This window comes from Equus quagga, chromosome 21 (genome assembly GCF_021613505.1).
Source record: "Equus quagga isolate Etosha38 chromosome 21, UCLA_HA_Equagga_1.0, whole genome shotgun sequence".
Taxonomy (NCBI): Eukaryota; Metazoa; Chordata; class Mammalia; order Perissodactyla; family Equidae; genus Equus; species Equus quagga.
Window position 1 is genome coordinate 26,900,850 of NC_060287.1, and position 20,457 is coordinate 26,921,306.

Sequence of the window (20,457 nt, forward strand, 5' to 3'; positions counted from 1 at the left end):
AACAACAAATGAACCTCCACCTAGATTTGAACCTATGAGCTGTCCAACTACTTGTATCTGCCTATAATTTGTTTTTTAGTGATCCCTCTGCATACACTCTTTGAAATAAAAGCGATAGTTGTATTTTGTTCAAAAAGGATGAGCAAGGGAAGGATAGAATATGGCTTGTCTTCTTCCAGATTTCACATTGGTTAAATAAAGACCCTGTACACTTTACGTGCATCTTATACTGCAAAAAATGAAACCGTGGCAAAAGCAAAATGGTGATCTCCCAAACCAGTCATCACATGTTAATTTGATTATTATTGATTATAAATAAAAAATGAAAAATCTGAGACAATTGCCAAATGGGACTGGATGCTGAGACAACCAGAATAAACTAAGATATATGGTTACCCTGTGGGTAAGAATCTAAGTCATATGTACCTTTAGGAATATTTTCCTTGACTTAACGGATAAAAACTTTGGGACATAGTTGCTGATGCAAGAGTTATCAGCTGCCTGGATATTTAGCTGAATCCTATAGCAAGAGAGTATTTCCATTGGTTTTGAGTTTTGTTTTTTTGTTGTTTTTTTTAAACAAGTGCCATCAACCAAACATCTATAAAACAAGAGCAAATTTGGACTTGGTCAAACTTATAGAACTTGTTATATGGAATATGTTGGGCCTACTTGCTAATACATGTTGAAACGTTAGATATTTCATTTAGAGACTTGATTTCTTATCTGGCAGTAAAGCTGGTGGAAGTGGTGCCCTCACCAAGTCTACCTAATGTCTAACTTCCTACTGGATATCCTCACTCCAACTTCTCAAATATTTTAGGATATATTTTATGAGCAATCTTGCTTCCAAAATTATGTGATGAAGCCAATTTAATATCCCTTACAATTTGTAATTATTTTGTATAAAATTATTGGAATTTCTAACTCCCTACAGAACAAAAGGCCACAGTTAGTAGTTTGTTTGTAGTCTTTCTTTTTTTTTTTTTTTGAGGAAGATTGGCCCTGAGATAACATCTGTTGCCAATCTTTCTCTTTTTTTTTTTCTCCCCAAAGCCAGAGTTCACAGTTGTATATCCTAGTTGTAAGTCACTCTCTTCCTCTATGTGGGACACCACCACAGCATGGCTTGATGAGCGGTGCTTGGGTCTGTGCCCAGGATCCGAACCGGCAAACCTCAGGCTGCCAAAGTGGAGCCCACAAACTTAACTGCTACACTACCAGGCCAGCCCTTGTTTGTAGTCTTAAAATGTGCTTCTTCTAGGTTTTATCATACAAAGGTACTAGTGAATGAACTAAACATAAAAGATGAAATAATTTCTTCTGAACCAAAAATGACATTGGACAATTTTCCTTTTTTTTTTTAAGATTTTATTTTTTCCTTTTTCTCCCCAAAGCCCCCCGGTACATAATTGTATATTCTTCGTTGTGGGTCCTTCTAGTTGTGGCATGTGGGACGCTGCCTCAGCGTGGTCTGATGAGCAGTGCCATGTCCGCGCCCAGGATTCGAACTAACGAAACACTGGGCCGCCTGCAGCAGAGCGCGCGAACTCAACCACTCGGCCACGGGGCCAGCCCCTGGACAATTTTACTTTTTAAAGTAAAGTTTTCTTAATGATAAATACAAGATACAGAAATAGCCAGTCAGATATTTAGAAGTATTTTTGAAGACACAGAGTGAACAAATAATCTTAAGCAAATACATAGACGTCATACAACTTATTTCTATATAAACTTACAACATTTTTCCACACTGTGAAATTAGAAACAAATGTACTAGGGGAAATAAATAGAAGATACAGGAATAAAGAAATATACTTCAATATTGCATGTCTGTCACTACAAGGAAGCAGTTTTGGCATCTTTCTTCAATGAATACATTTTCTAGTTACTGGAATTCAAATTATTCCTAATCCATAGCAGATAACAGCAGAACTCAAATTTGTAAGCTAATGGTAGGACAACAGATCAATAGGCAGCATGGATCTTGATATAGTAGGTATTATGTTAAAATTTCTAGATAGATTAGGTACTGTGTTTAGTAGAAGCCAAATCCACAGGCTGGTTGGAAAGCAGACTGGCAGCTTCTAGAAGAGAAGTAGGTTGGATGGTAAGAGCTGGGTCTATAACTTAGGGATGAGAAAGCACTGGGACCACAACCCACTGAATGGAAACCACTGGAGCCAAAGCCCAGAGACCCAGAGTAAGTCTGGCAGGGACTGCAGAATGTGGAGGTCCTTGGGCGGCAGCAGGACCTCTGGCAGGGGCTGGACACCACAAAAGACGTCTGGTATCTGGTGGGCTCGCAGCAGGTCTCCTGACAGCCACTGTAGAGAGAGGAGCCCAGCTGGCAGGTGCTGGGAGAGCAGAGATCAGTGCTGTAGACCAGGTTGCTGGGGTAGGAAGAGCCACAAGAGATGCCTGGGTGCTGCAGGTAGCCCCCAAGAGAGCGGGAGAAGTTTCCAGAGCAGCAGTTGTAGGACATGGTGACAGGAGATGTGACTTACAATGAGAAGATTCTGAGTTTGAATGGTGCCTCTTGGCCTAGGGCATTTATATACCCTTATCATTGGGTGTGTCATCCACATGGCACATAAAAACAGGTTACCTTCTGCTTTCAATTGAATTGAAGAGATCATCAGAGTCATGCATATGTAGTTTTTGTGGTTTTACAACTGAAAAGTGCAGTAAAGTTTGTGCATTGGAATTCAGGTAATAGCGTTGAATCTTCAAAGCTATTAGTCATCTTACTCTACCAAAGGTCACCCAGCAGATCACTCAGAGAAGCGCTTTAGAGGTAGGCAGTGTCTGGGCTGAGGGAAGCTGGTTTAATTAAAAATAATTGATACCCGTTTCACAATCTGTCTCAAAACTGTTGCCATCTGGATAGCAAAGTTGCTAACTAAATGATCTATTCGTAGTCATTTCTTTTAAACAAAAACGTACATTGATTTGCCACGAAGTTGCAAGTTTACTTAACGAATAGTGTCATAAGGAAGCAGCAATGGTAATATACAAGATGTATGAGGATTTTTTTAATGGGCTCTCAACTTGAATGGCTTTAGTGAAAAATTAACTGAGAGATTCCCTTATTTCTCATGCTCCTGCTTAAAACTATGTGCAGACTAATGAGTCAATCTTAGCTTTTCTTTCCTTTATGTGTGTGTGTTTACTGTGGTATGAGTTAAATATTATAAATTGCTTTATGCTATTTTGGAATATTAGAGATTATTCCTCTAAGATGCTGAAAAGAACATTAAAAATAAAGAATGAAACATGTGGCAAAAATGCCTGATATATTTCTACCTCTAATCAGAGGCGGTGTTCACCATTAAAAGATTTCCCCGAATCTGGAAAATATTCTTATTCTAAAGAAAGTTTATAAGGTAATTGTCTTGAAGTATTGGACCAAAGAAGCCATCTTAAGGAGATTCTCCCTTTGCCTCAGAAAGCAACATACATCACTTTGACTTAAATTGTTTTCAGGTGTTTCTGACAAGTATTACCAAATTTCTAAAATAATGGTGATATTTTTTTCTTGTTCTATGGCTTGTATTCCACCTCTATGTGGTAGGGTAATGAAGATTGATACCTTGAGGAAGAGGAGAGATTGAGAAGGTTTATCTTGCTGTGGCTTCTGTGCTGTTGATTTTTTCATTTCATAGAAAAGCGTTTCCCTTCCACTTCTGAACAAAAGTGTTCGGGTTCAAAAATCTCCATTTTGGGGGCTGGCCCTGTTGCCGAGTGGTTAAGTTCGCGTGCTCCGCTGCTGGCTGCCCAGTGTTTGGTTGGTTCGAATCCTGGGCGCAGACATGTCACTGCTCATCGAGCCACGCTGAGGCAGCGTCCCACATGCCACAGCTAGAAGGACCCACAACGAAGAATACACAGCTATGTACTGGGGGACTTTGGGGAGAAAAGGAAAAATAAAATCTTTAAAAAAAAATCTCCATTTTGTTGAGAATAGAATATTCAAAATTACTTAATATCTGACCTCATAGAATATTCCAGAGAAATACGTCATATGAGTGGATGAAATTGAAGCAAGAAAGCAAATTTAATTGAGGTGAGTTGAATATTTACATGAATGTTTTGATGTTCAATATTTTAGTAACAAATAAAATGGGAGGATTTGGAATCTACTAGAATGTGTTTTGCTATTCATAATTACGAAGCCTAACACATAAGAATTGTTTATTTTAGAAACAGAGGACAAACTGTGTTACCTAATAAATGAAACATCATTGAAGACCAATCTGTCTACTCAAAACGTTCAGGCTCAAGAAGAGAGTTTAGCAATTGTCTTCAGTCCTCTATCAGATTGGAATGCCACTTATTACATCCTGATTAGATACTCCCGGGACCCTAAGATGAAAATCTCGTTACCTACCAGAGTACCTCATTTTAGATTTTTAGCTGAATCTTCCCTTAAAACTTCCACCTAGCAAACTCAGTTCTTTACAGTATGAGTCTCAGCTCACTTCCATTGGACAACGTATCAGTTCTTGAAGATGGATGTCTTAAGTGGTCTGCCCATTCCCACAGGTTATTTTAAGCCATTTCTTGTACCCAGGCTTTACTCTACTTACAGTTAGCAATGATGAATTTCCTGTGAGACTCCAGAAACATACTTATGACACTAGTCCTCTAGGCAGAATATATATGTCACTTGATGCATGTGGCACATTAGAGGTTCTAAAGGCATTCATGCTCTATTTCGCATTATCGTCCATTTTGATATCCCCCCATTTCAGTTTATAAAGGTCATTTGTAACTGTGAATTCTTCAAATACTTAATCTTTCTGTAGAGTCTACACGGGGAGCACACAATCAGAATTTCTTGATTTTCTCTATCTTCTCTGGTAAAAATCCTACACTATGACAGGAAACTAAGGGAATAAGGATGAACTTTTTCATTTATAGTGCTTATTGTTTTGTTCTCAATAACATCAACACCATAAAAAAATTACTTAAATTTTATAGGGATGAAGAATTATTGATAATCAAATTTATTGATGACATATCAAGAAGCAAGTGAACTTCAGGGCAAAAATTCATTGATTAAATATTTTTACAATGTAATCTTTAAAACACTTCTGCAAATATTAGACCTTTCATTCTTAAATCAAAAACTCATGCACACAAGAATGGCTTGGCTACTTTTCTGTTCTAAGAAAACTAAAATCTAAATGTATTAGACACTCATTTAGCATTTCCACCAATTAAGGATTGTTAGTGAGTTATTTCTTCTGTAAGGTCCATAAGATTTGGGAGAGAGAACAGATATTGAAGATTTTTTTTTCTGTTCTCAATTAGGTTCCTAAACTTGGAGCAAAATAAATGTCCCCTCCAGACTACAAAGTATTTTTTAGAGCTTTAAACACAACAAAATTCTCACTTTGTTACCCATTCAATACAATAACTGAAGGTTAGGATGAATAAAACACCAATCTTATAGGTACAATTATGGCACAATTGCATTCATCTACCCAAGCTAGATGAATAAGAAATGACATTTTTGCTTCATGAACAATTGCTTTGAAAAACTAATGAAATTCTTTTGTTTAAAAGTCTGCATTCATAAAAAAGGTCTTTGAAGGTTAATGTATTCCATTTTAACTGGAGCCCAATTAAGCATTCTTATTAAAATAGGCCCGTGTTACTACACTCATTGCTAGGGTATATAAGCGTCCAGTATAGAAGGCAACATTCACACTCACAAGCTCTTTCTGCAACTCAGCTGAGCTCAGAACTCCTGACAACATGTCTTACAACTGCAGCTCTGGAAACTTCTCGGCTCGCTCTCTTGGAGGTTACCTGAGGTACCCAGTTTCTACCTTTGATTCTTTCTCCCCCAGCAATGTAGTCTACTCTCCTAGTGCTTGCCAGCTGGGCTCCTCTCTCTACGATGGCTGTCAGGGGAGCCTCTGTGAGCCCGCCAGCTGCCAGCCATCCTGTGCTGTGGCCAGATCCCACTGGACATCCTGCTTCCGCCCAAAGAATTTCATCTTCTACAGTCCCTGCCAAACAAATTACACTGGATCTCTAGGATGTGGAAACATTGGCCTTGGATCTTTTGGTTACAGAAGCACTGGCTTCCAGTCTCTGGGCTGTGGGTCCAGCTTCCTCCGCCCAACTTGCTTTTCTTCTAGGAGCTGCCAGTCAACTTGTTACCGACCAGCCTTTGGCTCTCGCTTTTTTGGATCAACTTACTGAATATCCCTCATTATCTTATGGTTATGTCTGCACTTCACAAAGCTTTAACACTCAGCCTGTGCAATATCTTTGATTACTGATCATCTGCATCACCAGGACTTGTCATCACAGTCCTCTTGGAAACACGCCGTTTACTGTGGACAAAGTAACCCTGGCCTGAGATATTTTCTAAATCTGACATATGAGATATGTCTTGAACTTTCGTTCTTATGCCAATGTTCAGAATCACTTCTGTTACTACCTAAGTCTTCTCTTATTATTCTCCTAAGATTCTTTCACTTAAATGTATTTCACATAGATATGGCATTTAAAATAAACTTATTTCTCTAGCATGAATGCTGTCAGACCATTTTCTTTTATTCATATGACACATTTAGTGAATGTATCCAGTACCTTCAACTGTCTTCATTAGATAAATATTTTTTGTTTTCTTTGTTTCATATGCTTCATTAATATTTTGCTGGATAGAAAGCAGGAAGTTTAGAGCAGAATTGAAATATATAGCATATCTCATGTCTTGAGAGATTTATATCCTTTCAGAGGTGCATTTGTTCATCTAATTGCTTCAGAAAATTTTGCTTTTAGTTAGGTATTCATTGAAAAAATATTTATTGAATTCTGATTAGATACCAGGCCTTGTGTTGAGCAAAGGCACAAATTCCTTTCCTTTAAGGAGTTTGCACACGTAAAATTCTAACTTACCATCATGTAACAAGTGCAATAATGGGCATAAAAATCATAAGATTCAATGAGAGCACAAAGAAGGACTTCAAAAGGAGTCTGAGGAAATCACATAAAACTCATTATTGAAAACACAAAGAGCAAGTTATCACTTCATTTAAAAAATAAATCTTACTAATCTGTGTTAATTTTAGTCCTTTCAGAAAGAGCTACCATATGAGAATTGACATGAAAGAGATTTGTTAGGGAAAAGATCTGCCAGAGAAAATGGAGAAGTAGCTGGAGAATTTTGGGAGAGACACACTATGATGCTGGTCTGAACTCAGTGAAGGACAGAGGGAAGGAAAGAAGGAATGGGAAATACGAGAGCTACATTTTCATAGCTTCCACGTCCATGATATTTTTTCCCATTTTAACTCAGCCACCATAGTGATAAACAATGATGAAATGATCAATGAAAGCATGCAATTTTCCCTGAGTTAAGTTCAGTGTACATTATTTTACTTACTTTGATCAAAAGATCAATTACTGTATCAGATCCCATATGAGACTCCTTGAGAGAATGCCTAACCCTACAACGGAAGATGAGAGGGAATTGAGAGTTATTAGATGGTCAATTTTATGCATAATTGATGCATTAAGCAGGCTGGACGCAGTCGGGCATAATTAGAAAATTGTTTCATCTTTCTCTTACTACTGAACTTCACACTTTATCTGAGGGCTCTGACATCCCCAAATCCCTGAGTAATACCATGAGCAGATCTATGATCACATTAAGATATTAAGAAACATTGTCATGTCACATTAGTAGTTAAGTCCAATCCAGTATAAATTAAAAACCAATGTTACAGCCACAGTAAAGCTTCTCTCTTTTCTCTCAGTTCAGGCCTGTCACGTGATTCCACAGGTCACCAGTGGCATGATCATTTTATTTAACCTCCTTGTTCTGCCTTGTCTTCCATCAATGTGCTGCTCCTGGCTTCTCCTGTTCAAGCCAAAGAGAAAGGATAGGAGGAAAGGAAATGACAACTGAGGCCATCTGTCTCATCATGCTGCAGACCACCTGGTCAACATGACTTAGCTATTTGTTTCAGGAAATTTTTCCTGGGCAAAGGTAAGATTAAACCAATAAACCATTTCACTATATGCTTCCAGAAACCCCTATAAATTAATTTATTGTAGACAACAGTCTGCAGACCTGGAAAAACAGCTCCTTAATTAAGCAACAGTTTACTTACCAAGAGACTCTTGTGGGTACCCTCTCTATGCTATGCTCACAAATTCTAAATTATCATCTAATAAATTTGTCCAGTCCCAATCAGTTCTCTACCTTGAAGCCATTCTAGTCTGGACTGGACTTCTAACACCTCTCTGTGGAGACATGGCTAAAACTCTAACCCAGTGGCGTTCCCCCTTCCTAGAGAAAGTTCGGAAACACTTCATTTTGCTTAATTAATCTGGTGATATTCTGAGGCGTTCAAAAGGGACATAAAAGTCTTTTCACTTAGCTAGGGCTACCTGTAGTTCTGTCTTTGGTGCTGAACATCCTCAGTTACCACTGATGCCTGAATACTGGCTCTTTCCCTAGTGACACTGGTGTGTTTTCCAGAAACTATGTTCTTACCTCCCCACCACACTCTCTGGAACCCTCCACCTGGAACCATTCACCTGGTAGCACATCCTTCTACAACTTTCCCTTAGCTCCTCACTCTCAGTTCCTGCCCACCACCAGGGCTATACCCAATCTAGCTCTCTTTGACTAGCATCCATTTGCCCTGGAGGTGGTTGTCTTGGCCCAGGGGAAACACACACACTTGCTGTTCTATCCATGGAAACAGAGTTTGGTCCTAGAGCAGGCATCTTTTCATCCAGCCAATGCTAATGACTCACTCCAACTTTTTAAGAGAGAAAGACAGAATATTAATCTCAGTAACTCCCAAACTCCGAGAAGTAAACACTCATAATTTTCTGCCTTGTCCCCTTGGTGGCACTAAGGCACAAAATTCCACAGATATTCCATTCCTTTTATTAATATGGCACATTTAGTGAATGCACTAAGTACAACTTTTGACTGTCTTCATTAGGTAAACATTTTTTTGTTTTGTTTTCCCGTTTCATATATTTCGTTAATATTTTTTGGACATAAAAGAGAAAGTTTACATAAGAGTTGAAACATATGACATAGCTCATGCCTTGAGAGATTTATATCCCTCCTAGATGTATTTATTCATTTAAGTGCTTCAAAAATTTTTGTTTTCAATTAGGCATTCATGGAACAAATACTTGTTGAGTTCCCATGAAGAGGATGAGATTGCTGTCTCTGCTTCTGGCAAGCCACCACACTGTCCGTGCATGGTCCTCATGAGCTTCTCTCTCTGCAAGAAGGGAGAAGCACTGTGTGTGTGTGTGTGTGTGTGTGTGTGTGTGTGTGTGCGCACGCGCATGTGTGATATCACCCAGCAGAATGAGACATTTCAGAGTAAACCTCTCCCTCTTACAAATGTCTAAACTTTTCTTGATGGGTTTAAAGTTCACAAAAACTGTAAAACTCTGTAGCCATGTCTTCTCTTGAGGATGTGGTGATGAGAGACAGACAGACAGACAGAGAAAGAGAAAGAGAGACAGAGAGAGAGATTTAAGGAATTGGCTCATGTGTTTGTGGGGGCTGTCAAGTACAGAAGTCCAAAGCTCATAAGGCAGCCTGTAGGCCGGAAACTCAAGCAGGATTTCTATTTACAGACTTGAGGCAGAATTTCTTCTCTGAGACACCCTTGTTTTTGCCCTTAAGGTCTTAACAGATTGGATGAGGCCCACTGGCATTATCAAGAACAATCTCCTTTACTTAAAGTCAACTGATTGCAAATGTTAATCACATCTACGAAATGACTTCACAACAACAGCAAGACGAGTATTTGACCAAATGACTGGGCACCATAGCCTAGCCAAGCTGACATAATATTAAGCATCACAGGCTCCATTTCCTAGAGAATCTGGGCTGACAGTCTCTATTTCATAAGAAATATAGTTTAAATTACTGCAAAAGACTTAAAGCAAGAGTAAATTAAATTTTTCCTTGTAAGTAATCTTCCACTCAGTTTATAAATTTATTTGCATACTTCTTTAGATCATTTTTTCAGATTTCTATGTGCAGTTTGTAAGAGCAATTTCTAGCACAGTTTCATGATTGTTCACTGGAATAACTAAACCTCTTAATAAGATGTCCAAGTGTATTCACAAAAATAATTTATTTTTCTGCTAATGAGCCCTCCATGCTCTCCAGTGAGGCTCTTTTAAGAACACAACTCTGGCCAGCTGTGTACAAGAGACATATTAGGGTAGAGGGCAACGTCAAGAGAATTTATTTCCAAAATCATTTTAAATCTATATGTCCATCTTAGGCTCTTTCTGGCCATCGCATTTCTCATATTTGCTTCATTCAATGGCTTTGTGATGCCCCCTCCCCTTTTTGTGTCATGCCCTTCTTTTATCCTTCTCTGCCTTTCTGCTTTGTTTCCTGCATTTTAATCAAGCATTCACTCTCTTCATAGTTTCCACAGATCTTGACATTATTAACATTTGGTTTGGATACTTCTTTGTTAGGATAGGTCTGTCTTGAGCATTGTAAGATGTTCAGCAGCATCCCTGGCCTCTTCCCACTAGATACCAGTAGCATTATCACCCCCCTACTTGTGACAATCAAGTATGTCTCCAGACATTGCGAAATGTGCTCTGAAGGCAAAATCACCCCCTGTTTAGAACCACTGATTTAGATGGATATCCTGGGGATGAGCTTTTTGGGATAGTTCTTAACCATGAACACTGGACCTGTCCCCTATTTGGGATGGGGATAGGACAGTAAAAATGCAATATTATATTACTCCATGCATAAATGAGGCGTTGTGAATGATGACTGCCCAATAAATATACTTATACTTTATAAATTTAAAATAATGTTGAATTACCTACTTGGCAACTATTATTCCACTGTTGTACATGAATATAGTAGTTGTGATTGTGTTTACAATTATAATGACCTGTTCAAATGAAATTAGAAATAATAATAACATTTTTTTGGACAAGCTTCCCAGTTCTAGAATGTCTAAGTTATCTGCTGGGATCACACCTACTCATTGATCATCCTAGACCAAGAAGTAATAGTAAGACTTAGATTATCTTCTCATTATATTTCAAATAATCATTTCTGCGTGAGACCAATTGCTGGTTTATAGACTCTGCTTTAATATCTCTTGGGCATTCTGAAAGCTTTCTTCAATTTGTCTGACTCATTCTGGATACTCCACAAAAATGACTTCAACTCTTTTCGTATCAACCAGCAGTGTCGGAGCTGGCCATAAACTACATTTCTTTATTTTGAAGCTTTGCAATTGATATCACAGGGTTATGCTAGGTCTTACAGGATGCTAGTTTAAGCAATAACATAGTGGAATTCATGGGAAGCTATCAATAACATTGTAAACTATAACTTTGGTTAGATTGATATAATAGCATGAGAAAAAAACTATAGACTAGGGGAATTTTCCCAGAAAAGGTAAAGCTCAGGTTAGGACCTAGAGGACAATACATTTGGACAGGCACAGTAAAGTCACAGGAGAGGAAATAGAACAGGTAAAACATGCAAAGTACATGTTTGAGGACAGGCAAGGATTCTCCTGTACCCTTTGCATGTGGAGAAGAGCTTGGCCTTAAACTGGAAAGATTATTTGCCCATGGATATTATGCTAACAAAGTTTAACTATATTACTTAAGAAACCAGAGATCAATGGAAATTTCTGAGTAGGGTAATTTTAGAATTTCATTCTGTCACCTAAATTTGATATGCTTTTTGGTGGCAGATAGATTTTTTTAATGAGAACTGTTATTTGATTGTTGTAGTCAGTACTTTGTTTATGATAATATTTGTCCTTTACTTTTTTTTTCACATTTTATTGTCTAGAATCCTTCTGGCCGGAAAGGTATTAGAAGTATTTTGTAGTTTGTGGACTATATCCTATTTTCCAACTCTTCCCAAATTTCCTGAAAGAAATTCCTGAGACAGAGACTGTACCTTTTATGTAATTTGTTACTTTCAGAGTATCATTTAATAAAATGTTAGCAATTGATTCATCTTCTTTCAAGGGAGCATAGCACCTGAGATATATATTATTTATTAAATGTAGAAAACTAACTTGATATCATCTCTCCTTCAGAATTTGTCCTGGTCAACAAAATGTCTACTTATTATTCTCCAATGTTTCTGACGTGTATGTCATCATGTCACATATAGGCCATGCTTCCTGATGGACAGAGGAAACTTTGTGGAGATGAAGCAATCTTCTCAAAGGAGAGGACTGTCCCATCTCAGAAGCAGCAAACATTTCTTATTAATGACAGTTTCAAGTATGTTTGTGTATAAAGGGATAAAAGACATTTTGAAGAATGTATCACTGTTAATACCAAATTATATTGTTAGGCTTTTATTGCTGGCTGAAAACAACATTAAAAAAGTTTCATGGTAGACAAAAATTAAAATTGGTTATGGGAATTGAAATAATTAGTCTGTTCACTTTTATGTTAGTTTTAAAAGCAGTAGTCTAAATTTTGTGGGCTTTTATTGTTAACAGTACATGTTATAGCAATATACTCTTATAATCCATAAACCAACTCAGAAAGTTGAGTATTAGTTTGGTTGTTGTTTTTGGTTGCTTGCTTTTAATAAGACTGAGGAACAGAGGTACAAGATCACACAGCTAGTCAATAGTGTATTGCAAACTCACTTCTACTTTTAAAACTCAAGTTTTTTTAACAACGTCACCCTATGCAATCAGTAAAACTAAATAAATAAAAGAGCACTTATCCTGACAGTGATTCTTCAAAATGGAAACCTCTACAGAAAGAGTTTCTAAATTTGAGTCTTGTACCATTAGTGGGTCACAGAATCTATTTATGATGTTGATCCGTACTTCTTTTATTGAGAAATAATGGAATGGATTGGGATGGGATGGGATAGAAAATTTTAAAGTTAATGGTGAGCCATCACAATCTTCTGGTTAATAAAGTAACTACTTTCCATATTAACATTTTCTAAGCATTTGAAATCAACGAACTATTAAGTATTACTTTTTCAGAGGTCTTTGATAGTGTAGCATTCAGTTATTAGGAATCTGTGCTATTAACATTGCATTTCTACAAATTTATTTTATAAAGCCCAGTAAAAGATAACATGAATGCTGAAAAATACTCTAAATGGACATAGCAGTACACATGATGAAGTATCTAAGAATATTTATTTGAGCAAGTGGAGCATAAATCAAGGAATGATGAGATGAAAGAAACAGTGTAGACAATCAGACAGTATTGCAGACAAAGAGAGGTTCTGCTTAAATTTTGACACCTCCACACAAGACAAGAGTGTTCATGCAGACGACCTAAGTAAAGAGCAGGCTTTTTTGGATAAGATTCAATGCATTCTCGATAAACCCATTTGGCTACTACATTCTCATAACTAGTAAATTAGAGATTTTTAACTATTATGGTATTGATATAAGTAATTGGATTTTATGCAATTATAGAGGGAACACAAAAAGAACCAGCAAGAAAATTAAGAATATGGAACATTTTAATTTTGCTCTTTCATATGTCATGCTCAGAATATTTTCACAGCATATTAAAACAGAGCAATAGAAGTCTGTAATGATAAATTCTAAATTGCTCAAGCTCCTAGTACAAGGCTGCTGTGAAGCGGTAGTCAATGGATTGCAAATTCATTCTATTCCCTTAAAAATCAGGAAACATGCCAATTTTGTACAAATTCTGTTATGAGTAATTAGGATTTATTTTGTCTGTCCATTTTTCCCCTCAATCTCCAAAGATACTGTATATTTCAATGAGTACACATAATTGTTCATTATTTATATTTTTATTCTGTTGTATATACAAACATGCTTATGTTATATTTGACATATAAAATAAGCCCTATTAAGAATAAAACTTGCCATGAGCTCTATTAAGATTAAAAATCTTTTACAAAAGTCTTTTCTGAAACCAATAAGACTAAGAGACCGAGAGAGAGAGAGAGAGGGAGAGAAAGGTGTATTTATGGAGAAAATGAGATCTGGAGCACCCTCTGAGTTAGGTTATGGTGGAAGGATGATTTAAGATCCCATCTCTCAGTTTCCACACATTTTTCTCGAGAAATCTACTTGTTTTTTATTCCTTTTAAACTTAGTTATCAATGGTGATTTTTTTTCTGACATAGTAGTTGGTAACCTTTGGTGACTTACTTCCTAGCCTCAATTTCTTCAGTTTTACAATTGGATAAAATCATCTATTTGGCAGGATTGGCTAGGCCTGAAAGCAGACATTATATTAAGAAAAACGTTTATTATCTAATGGAAGGCAGCTGACAAATGTTAGGTCCTTCTCGCTATTATTTTTACAAGTTTTAATTTACATGCCCTAAAGCGTGGAGATTTCTTTGGTGGATAGTTAAGGAACATTTACTGAATGTCAACTGTGTGGCAATAACTGTGCTGGCTTTGGGCTTAGAAAGACGAAAAGACATAGTTCTTACTCTCAAGGAACTTGCATCAGATTTTAAAAAACAAAGTAGAAAGAAAGAAAACCCTCATGTGTATATAAGTGCATGAGAAACAATAGGCGCTATCTAGCTCAAGAAGAAATTATTTTAAGTACTGTAAGATTAAAATGGACACTCTGCATAAGAATTTTATTTTTTCTCCTTCTATGTATGTAAGTCTTTAAAACTATACCCAAAACAGCTCTACTAGCAGAATGTCCACACCATCCCTGATACAGTAGGCTTCACCATGCAGTCAGAGCAATGGGTGCCAGGGAAGGTTCTCATAGAGCAGGGTCTTTCAAATTTGTGTGACCCTGACCCATACTGAGAATTACGTTTTACTTCAGAACCTGTCTCTCTCTCTCTTTCTCTTCCCCAATCTCTCTCTCTGCATGTGCGTATTTCTCTCTCTCTTACTCTCTCTCAAGAACCAAACTTTCATTAAAAAATGTGTGATATAACTTTAAAATTTTCTATCCCATCCCATCCCATTCCATTCCATTATTTCTCAGTAAAAGAAGTACGGATCAACATCATAAATAGATTCTGTGACCCACTAATGGTACAAGACTCAGATTTAGAAACTTTTTCTATAGAGATTTCCATAGTGGAGTTATTAAAGTAGCTAATTCCATGTGTTCCTGCTCAAGCTTATCTCAAAAAATTTTCATTCCTTTATGTAGTAGCCCACTTTCTCTCTTCCAGTAAATGGAAGAAAATTCCTATTAAACCATGGTTCAACCATCAGGCCATTAGATATTCACAGAAGAAATCTTAGATTTCTGGACACTTTTTATCAGATGAAATTGCAAAGCCTGGTTAAAAGATAGTTGAGGAGAAAATCAAACTTTCTACCCTAAAAGTAATAAATAGTAATTAAAAAATATATTGATGCAAGTTTAAATCAGTGTCTTTAAAAATAACCCACACATATCTCTGCTTATATTAGTGATTCAAGAAAGATATTAATCAAGTCGATATTCAAGTTTGAATTCTTTCAAGTAGCACTTTTTTTGTTGTTGTTGTTGAGGAAGATAACGCCCTGAGCTAACGTCCGTTGCAAATCTTCCTCTTTTTTTTTTTTTTTCCCATGAGCTGCTGCCACAGCATGGCCACTGACAGACAAGTGGTGTGGTTTTGTACCTGGGAACCAAACCCAGGGTGATGAAGTGGTGTATGCTCAATTTTAACCACTGGGCGATCGGGGCTGGCCCTCAAGCAATACTCTTAACATTTAATCTTCTTACCATGTTTTACAGTTTATATAGTACTTTAATACACATACATTAACTTATGAACACTATCTTTTGTATTATAGAAGATGTTTACTATTTTGACAAAGATATTGCATTACAATGTCGTTGTATTGGAGCATGTGCAGCTTACTAATATTTAAGACTAGAAGACTTCCCAAAAGAGGGCCAGGGCATTGATTGGGATGTCCCACAAATGTAGCAATAGGTCCCAGTGCTTATGAATCAATGACAAGGTGACCAATTTATTTACATGGTGAGATGCCACGAACAATCCTAACTCAAAGCTGGAAACCCAGGGGATCCTCTGCTCAGATATTACAATCCACTTTTTCTACAACCCCAAGCAAGATCTGGTATAAGTTCTTCGTCAAGGATGAGAGAGGAAGAAAATCTTGGCTGGAAATACAGGGATTGAACACTGCACTGGTCGCAGATGGCATTGCAGAAAGAATTGTGTCAGTCGTTATGGAATTGGGAAGTATCTTGAAAGGTACTAGGAAGAGAATTGATAAAGCAGCTTGAATAGGAAGACCTAGGTAGAAATGCTGAAACTAACAGGAGCCCTAAGGACATGACTGAAGTTTCCAGAATAACAGAAGATATGGTTGCAATGAATTCTTTTTCAGGAAGTGGTCTGATATAGAGTGTTTCACCTGGTATTCTAACTCTTTATGCCTTATTACCGCGTATGACATCTATCCATTACAATTTGAATAAATGACAGTAATGAAATTAATCACTGTACTGAAATTACTGGCAAGAATATGTCACATGCATTAATATTTAGTTGAATTTCCTGGGGGTTGGTGGCAAGAAAGACCTACTTATATATCTTAAAAAGTACTTCATTTTTAGAAATCTTATATCTTTTCAAAGAAATTGTTTTACACAATTGTAGCCATTAATTCTCAAAACATTGAATTAGAGTATTTACCAGGACAAAACATCTAGTGCAACTAGAGGTAATTAAATGCCTAAAAGGTAAGCCTTTAAAAATGCTCTGATGATACAATTTTATCATATGAAAAACTATAATTCAAACTAATTGCCACCCACCTTTCCTGAAAACTTTTAAAAATATCACATGTATTCAAAGGAACTGTGGGAAACCAAAACAATTAAAAATCAACAACTCCCATCATTAAGATACTTACAATCCAATTAAGGAAATAAGAGATATGCAAGCAGAACCCTAGAGCAAGCAAGTCAGAAAAGACTTCAACCAATCAACCAACATTAATCAGCCAATCAGTCAACATCGTTTGACCCATTATGTGTTAGGCACGTGCTGGATATAGGGTGGTGAACAAGACAGAGAAGATTCCTGACCTCAGAGAGCTTACCTTCCAGTGGCATTACCACGTTTAGTCACCAGATCAATAATAACCTACGGCATTCACACCAAAGCTGATTTTAGCACATAGTGCTACTGACCCAGATAACTGGTTTGCCCTGGGCAAAGTAGTGCTGTATCTCTGGCCCCTTCTTATCTCTGGTTTTGCCCTGACCACTCCCCTTTACTCTATTAAATGTTAACTAAAAACCAAAGAGGGTCTTTGAAAATTAATAGCTTCATAATTCAAAGTGAAGAGTCCGGGAAATTCTTCTCACTCTGACACGCATACAAATATATAGCCCCAAACCACAAACCACACAGAATGTCCAAGTGAGAAAGTACACAGGACACAAGTTTCACAAGGATCTGCTTTGTCCCCTGCTGTACGCCTAATGCCTATACAGAGCCTGGTTCAAGTTGGTGCTTTCAGAGCATTTACTGAACGCCTATTGGAGTGAATGAATGAATGAAGATTTGGCACACTTCCGAAATTTTCCTGATCACAGTTCATATTAAGAGAGGACCTATTGTGTCAGGCACTGTGCCAAATGTTTGCAGTATCTAGTTCAGTCTTCATGACAATCCAGTAAGGTAAATAATAACAGAATACTCATTTTATTAATATAATAACTAGGCTTGTCTTAATGAGTTTATTTGCCCAGGACCAAAGAAGAAAATTGAGTTTTGAATTCAGGTCCATCACCCACCAGTCTGTATTCTTTCTATTTTTCCAGCTTTATTGAGGTATAATTGATAAATAAAATTGTATATATTTAACATGTACAACATGATGATTTGACATACTTACACTCTGTGAAATAATTACCACATTCGGATTAATTGGCACATCCATCACCTCACATCGTTACCTTTTGTGTGTGTGTGTGTGTGTGTGTGTGTGTGTGTTTGCTGAGAATGATTAAGATATACTTGCTTAGCAAATTTCAAGAACACAACACAGTGTTATTAACAATAGTCACCATGCTCCACGTTAGATCCCCAGAACTTATTCATCTTATAACTGAAGGCTTGTACCCTTTGACTAGCATCTCCCCATCCACCCCCGACAACCCCCTGGTAACCACCATTGTACTCTCTGTTTCTATGAGTCTGGCCTTTATTTTTTAGATTCCTCATATGAGTGAGATGATACACTATTTGTCTTTCTCTGCCTGGCTAATTTTCTTTATCATAATGTCTTCTAGATTTATCCATGCTGTTGCAAATGTCAGGATGTCTTTCTATCTCACGGCTAAATAACATTTATATATATATGTGTGTGTGTGTGTATACATACCACATTATGCCACATCTTTATCTGTTCATCTGTCAACAAACACTTAGGTTGTTTCCATATCTTAGCTATTGTGAATAATGTGGCAATGAGCATAAGAGTGCAGATATCTCTTCGAGATACTGGTTCATTTCTTTTGGGTATATTCCCAGAAGTGAGATTGATGGATCATATATTAGCTCTATTTTTAATTTTTTGAGGAAGCTCTATACTGTTTTCCATAATGGCTGTACCAACTTACACCCCCACCAACGATATACAAGGATTCTCTTTTCTCCACATCCAGTGAACACTTATTATCCATTGTATTCTTTTTTTTTTAAAGATTTTATTTTTCCTTTTTCTCCCCAAAGCCCCCCAGTACATAGTTGTATATTCTTCGTTGTGGGTTCTTCTAGTTGTGGCATGTGGGACACTGCCTCAGTGTGGTTTGATGAGCAGTGCCATGTCCGCGCCCAGGATTTGAACCAATGAAACACTGGGCCGCCTGCAGCGGAGTGCGCGAACTTAACCACTCAGCCACAGGGCCAGCCCCTATCCATTGTCTTCTTGATGAAAGCCATCCTAACAGATGTCAGGTGATGTCTCATTGTAGCTTTGATTTGTGTTTCCCTGATGGTTAGGGATGTTGAACACTTTTTCATGTACCTGTTGGCTATTTGTATGCATTCTCGGAAAAATGTCTATTCAGGTGCTTATGCTTAATAAAACTCTAGTGACTAGTGAGTTTGAATGAATGAATGAGTCAATCAAGCAATCAATATGTCAGTCAAGAAAGTCAAGGGCACAATGTTTGAATCATTTAAAATATTGATAAGTAGAAAAAGCAAATTATCATTACAGTCATTTCTGTACTCTTAGTAATCTACAGCCTCATTTAGAATTGATTTTACACAAAAAACTAACTGAGGTACTGCACCATTAATAATAATCTGTAGGAGTCCACCATATTCAGAAACACATAAAGCCACAATCAAGTAAAGAGTACAACATGGCTTTGAATAATCAAGGGCTGTTTGACAAAATTCATTATATTTTTCACCACTTTCCATATACACTATTTCTGAAACTGATGTTTTTTTAAGAGAACTACTCTAGTCTCAATTTAATACATGAGAAGTCACCTCCCATGCCACTGGACCTTCTCCTACTCTTTAAGAAATAATTTATCATTTCTGATATTTCCGGATCCCTGAGTAATTGACCATAGCAACAAATGTAGTCAGAATATCCTACCTTGTATTCAGAAAAATAATTTGGGAGAAAAAGCCACTACTGCTGAAAAATTCGAACAGGATCACAATAAAACCAATCAACTCGTAACAAATAAAAAGTGGTGTAAAGTTGAATACATATATGCTATGGCAACAGAGAATAAATAAATAAAAACTGGTGAAATCCGCTTGGGGCAGCCCTTTCCCGTCTTCATTGTAGTTGCATGCTCCATCCTCATTTTTCACCTCTATATTTGATGTTTGCTCATCTTTATTATCTGCTCACTCCTTACTGGCCACCACGGCTCCCACTCTGCTAAAGTGCTAGGTTAGTGGTCACTAACGCTATGTTAAAGATCGAACTCAGTAGTTTCCTCTCATTCCTAGACTTATCTGCCCTTTCTAAACTGTGTGCCATTGGACAGTTTTACTACTCTTTGCTTGAAACTCTCTCTTCTCTTGAACTTCTTGTGAAACAATTTATCTGATTCTGCATCCTTTTGCATCTCTCACCATTCATCTCATCATAGTCTCTCTATTCCCATTTCCTTCTATCAGTCTTCAAATGTAGGCATCCTTCAAGGAGCATCATACTCTCTCTTATCTAAGCTCCATATTTCCTCCCAGGATAATCACATCTACTTTCATGTTTTTCAATATCAATTTTGCAGATAATTTAAAAGTATGCATTTTAAATGTCAACTGTTCTCCTAAGAAAGCCCTGAATGACAAATAATCCTAGGTCTCTCTTACCATATATATTAGCCATCAATATCTCAAATGTTAAAATTTGAACTCATGGTTATACCCCCTTATTATTATTAATATAAACCATTTTTTTCAATAAGCATGACTCAAAATCTTGGTATTTGTTTGATTTT

At 37.0% G+C, this 20,457-nt stretch overlaps 2 protein-coding genes and 1 long non-coding RNA gene across 3 annotated transcripts; 2 read left to right on the plus strand and 1 right to left on the minus strand.

The window, feature by feature from the left end:
* Nucleotides 1–1,618: 1,618 nt before the first annotated feature.
* LOC124231358 (keratin-associated protein 13-1-like) lies at nucleotides 1,619–2,525 on the minus strand. Its single transcript, XM_046648127.1, has one exon. The coding sequence runs from the start codon at nucleotides 2,483–2,485 to the stop codon at nucleotides 2,039–2,041; it is 447 nt and encodes a 148-aa protein (XP_046504083.1). The 5' UTR covers nucleotides 2,486–2,525; the 3' UTR covers nucleotides 1,619–2,038.
* A 3,168-nt stretch (nucleotides 2,526–5,693) lies between these two features.
* LOC124231468 (keratin-associated protein 15-1) lies at nucleotides 5,694–6,552 on the plus strand. Its single transcript, XM_046648269.1, has one exon. It carries the CDS (start codon nucleotides 5,764–5,766, stop codon nucleotides 6,214–6,216), a length of 453 nt encoding a protein of 150 aa, XP_046504225.1. The 5' UTR covers nucleotides 5,694–5,763; the 3' UTR covers nucleotides 6,217–6,552.
* Nucleotides 6,553–7,783: 1,231 nt separating this feature from the next.
* LOC124231469 (uncharacterized) lies at nucleotides 7,784–12,571 on the plus strand. The gene is made up of 2 exons (XR_006886537.1): nucleotides 7,784–8,011; nucleotides 9,162–12,571. It is a non-coding gene; the product is annotated as an uncharacterized LOC124231469 (long non-coding RNA).
* The last annotated feature ends 7,886 nt before the right edge of the window (nucleotides 12,572–20,457 follow it).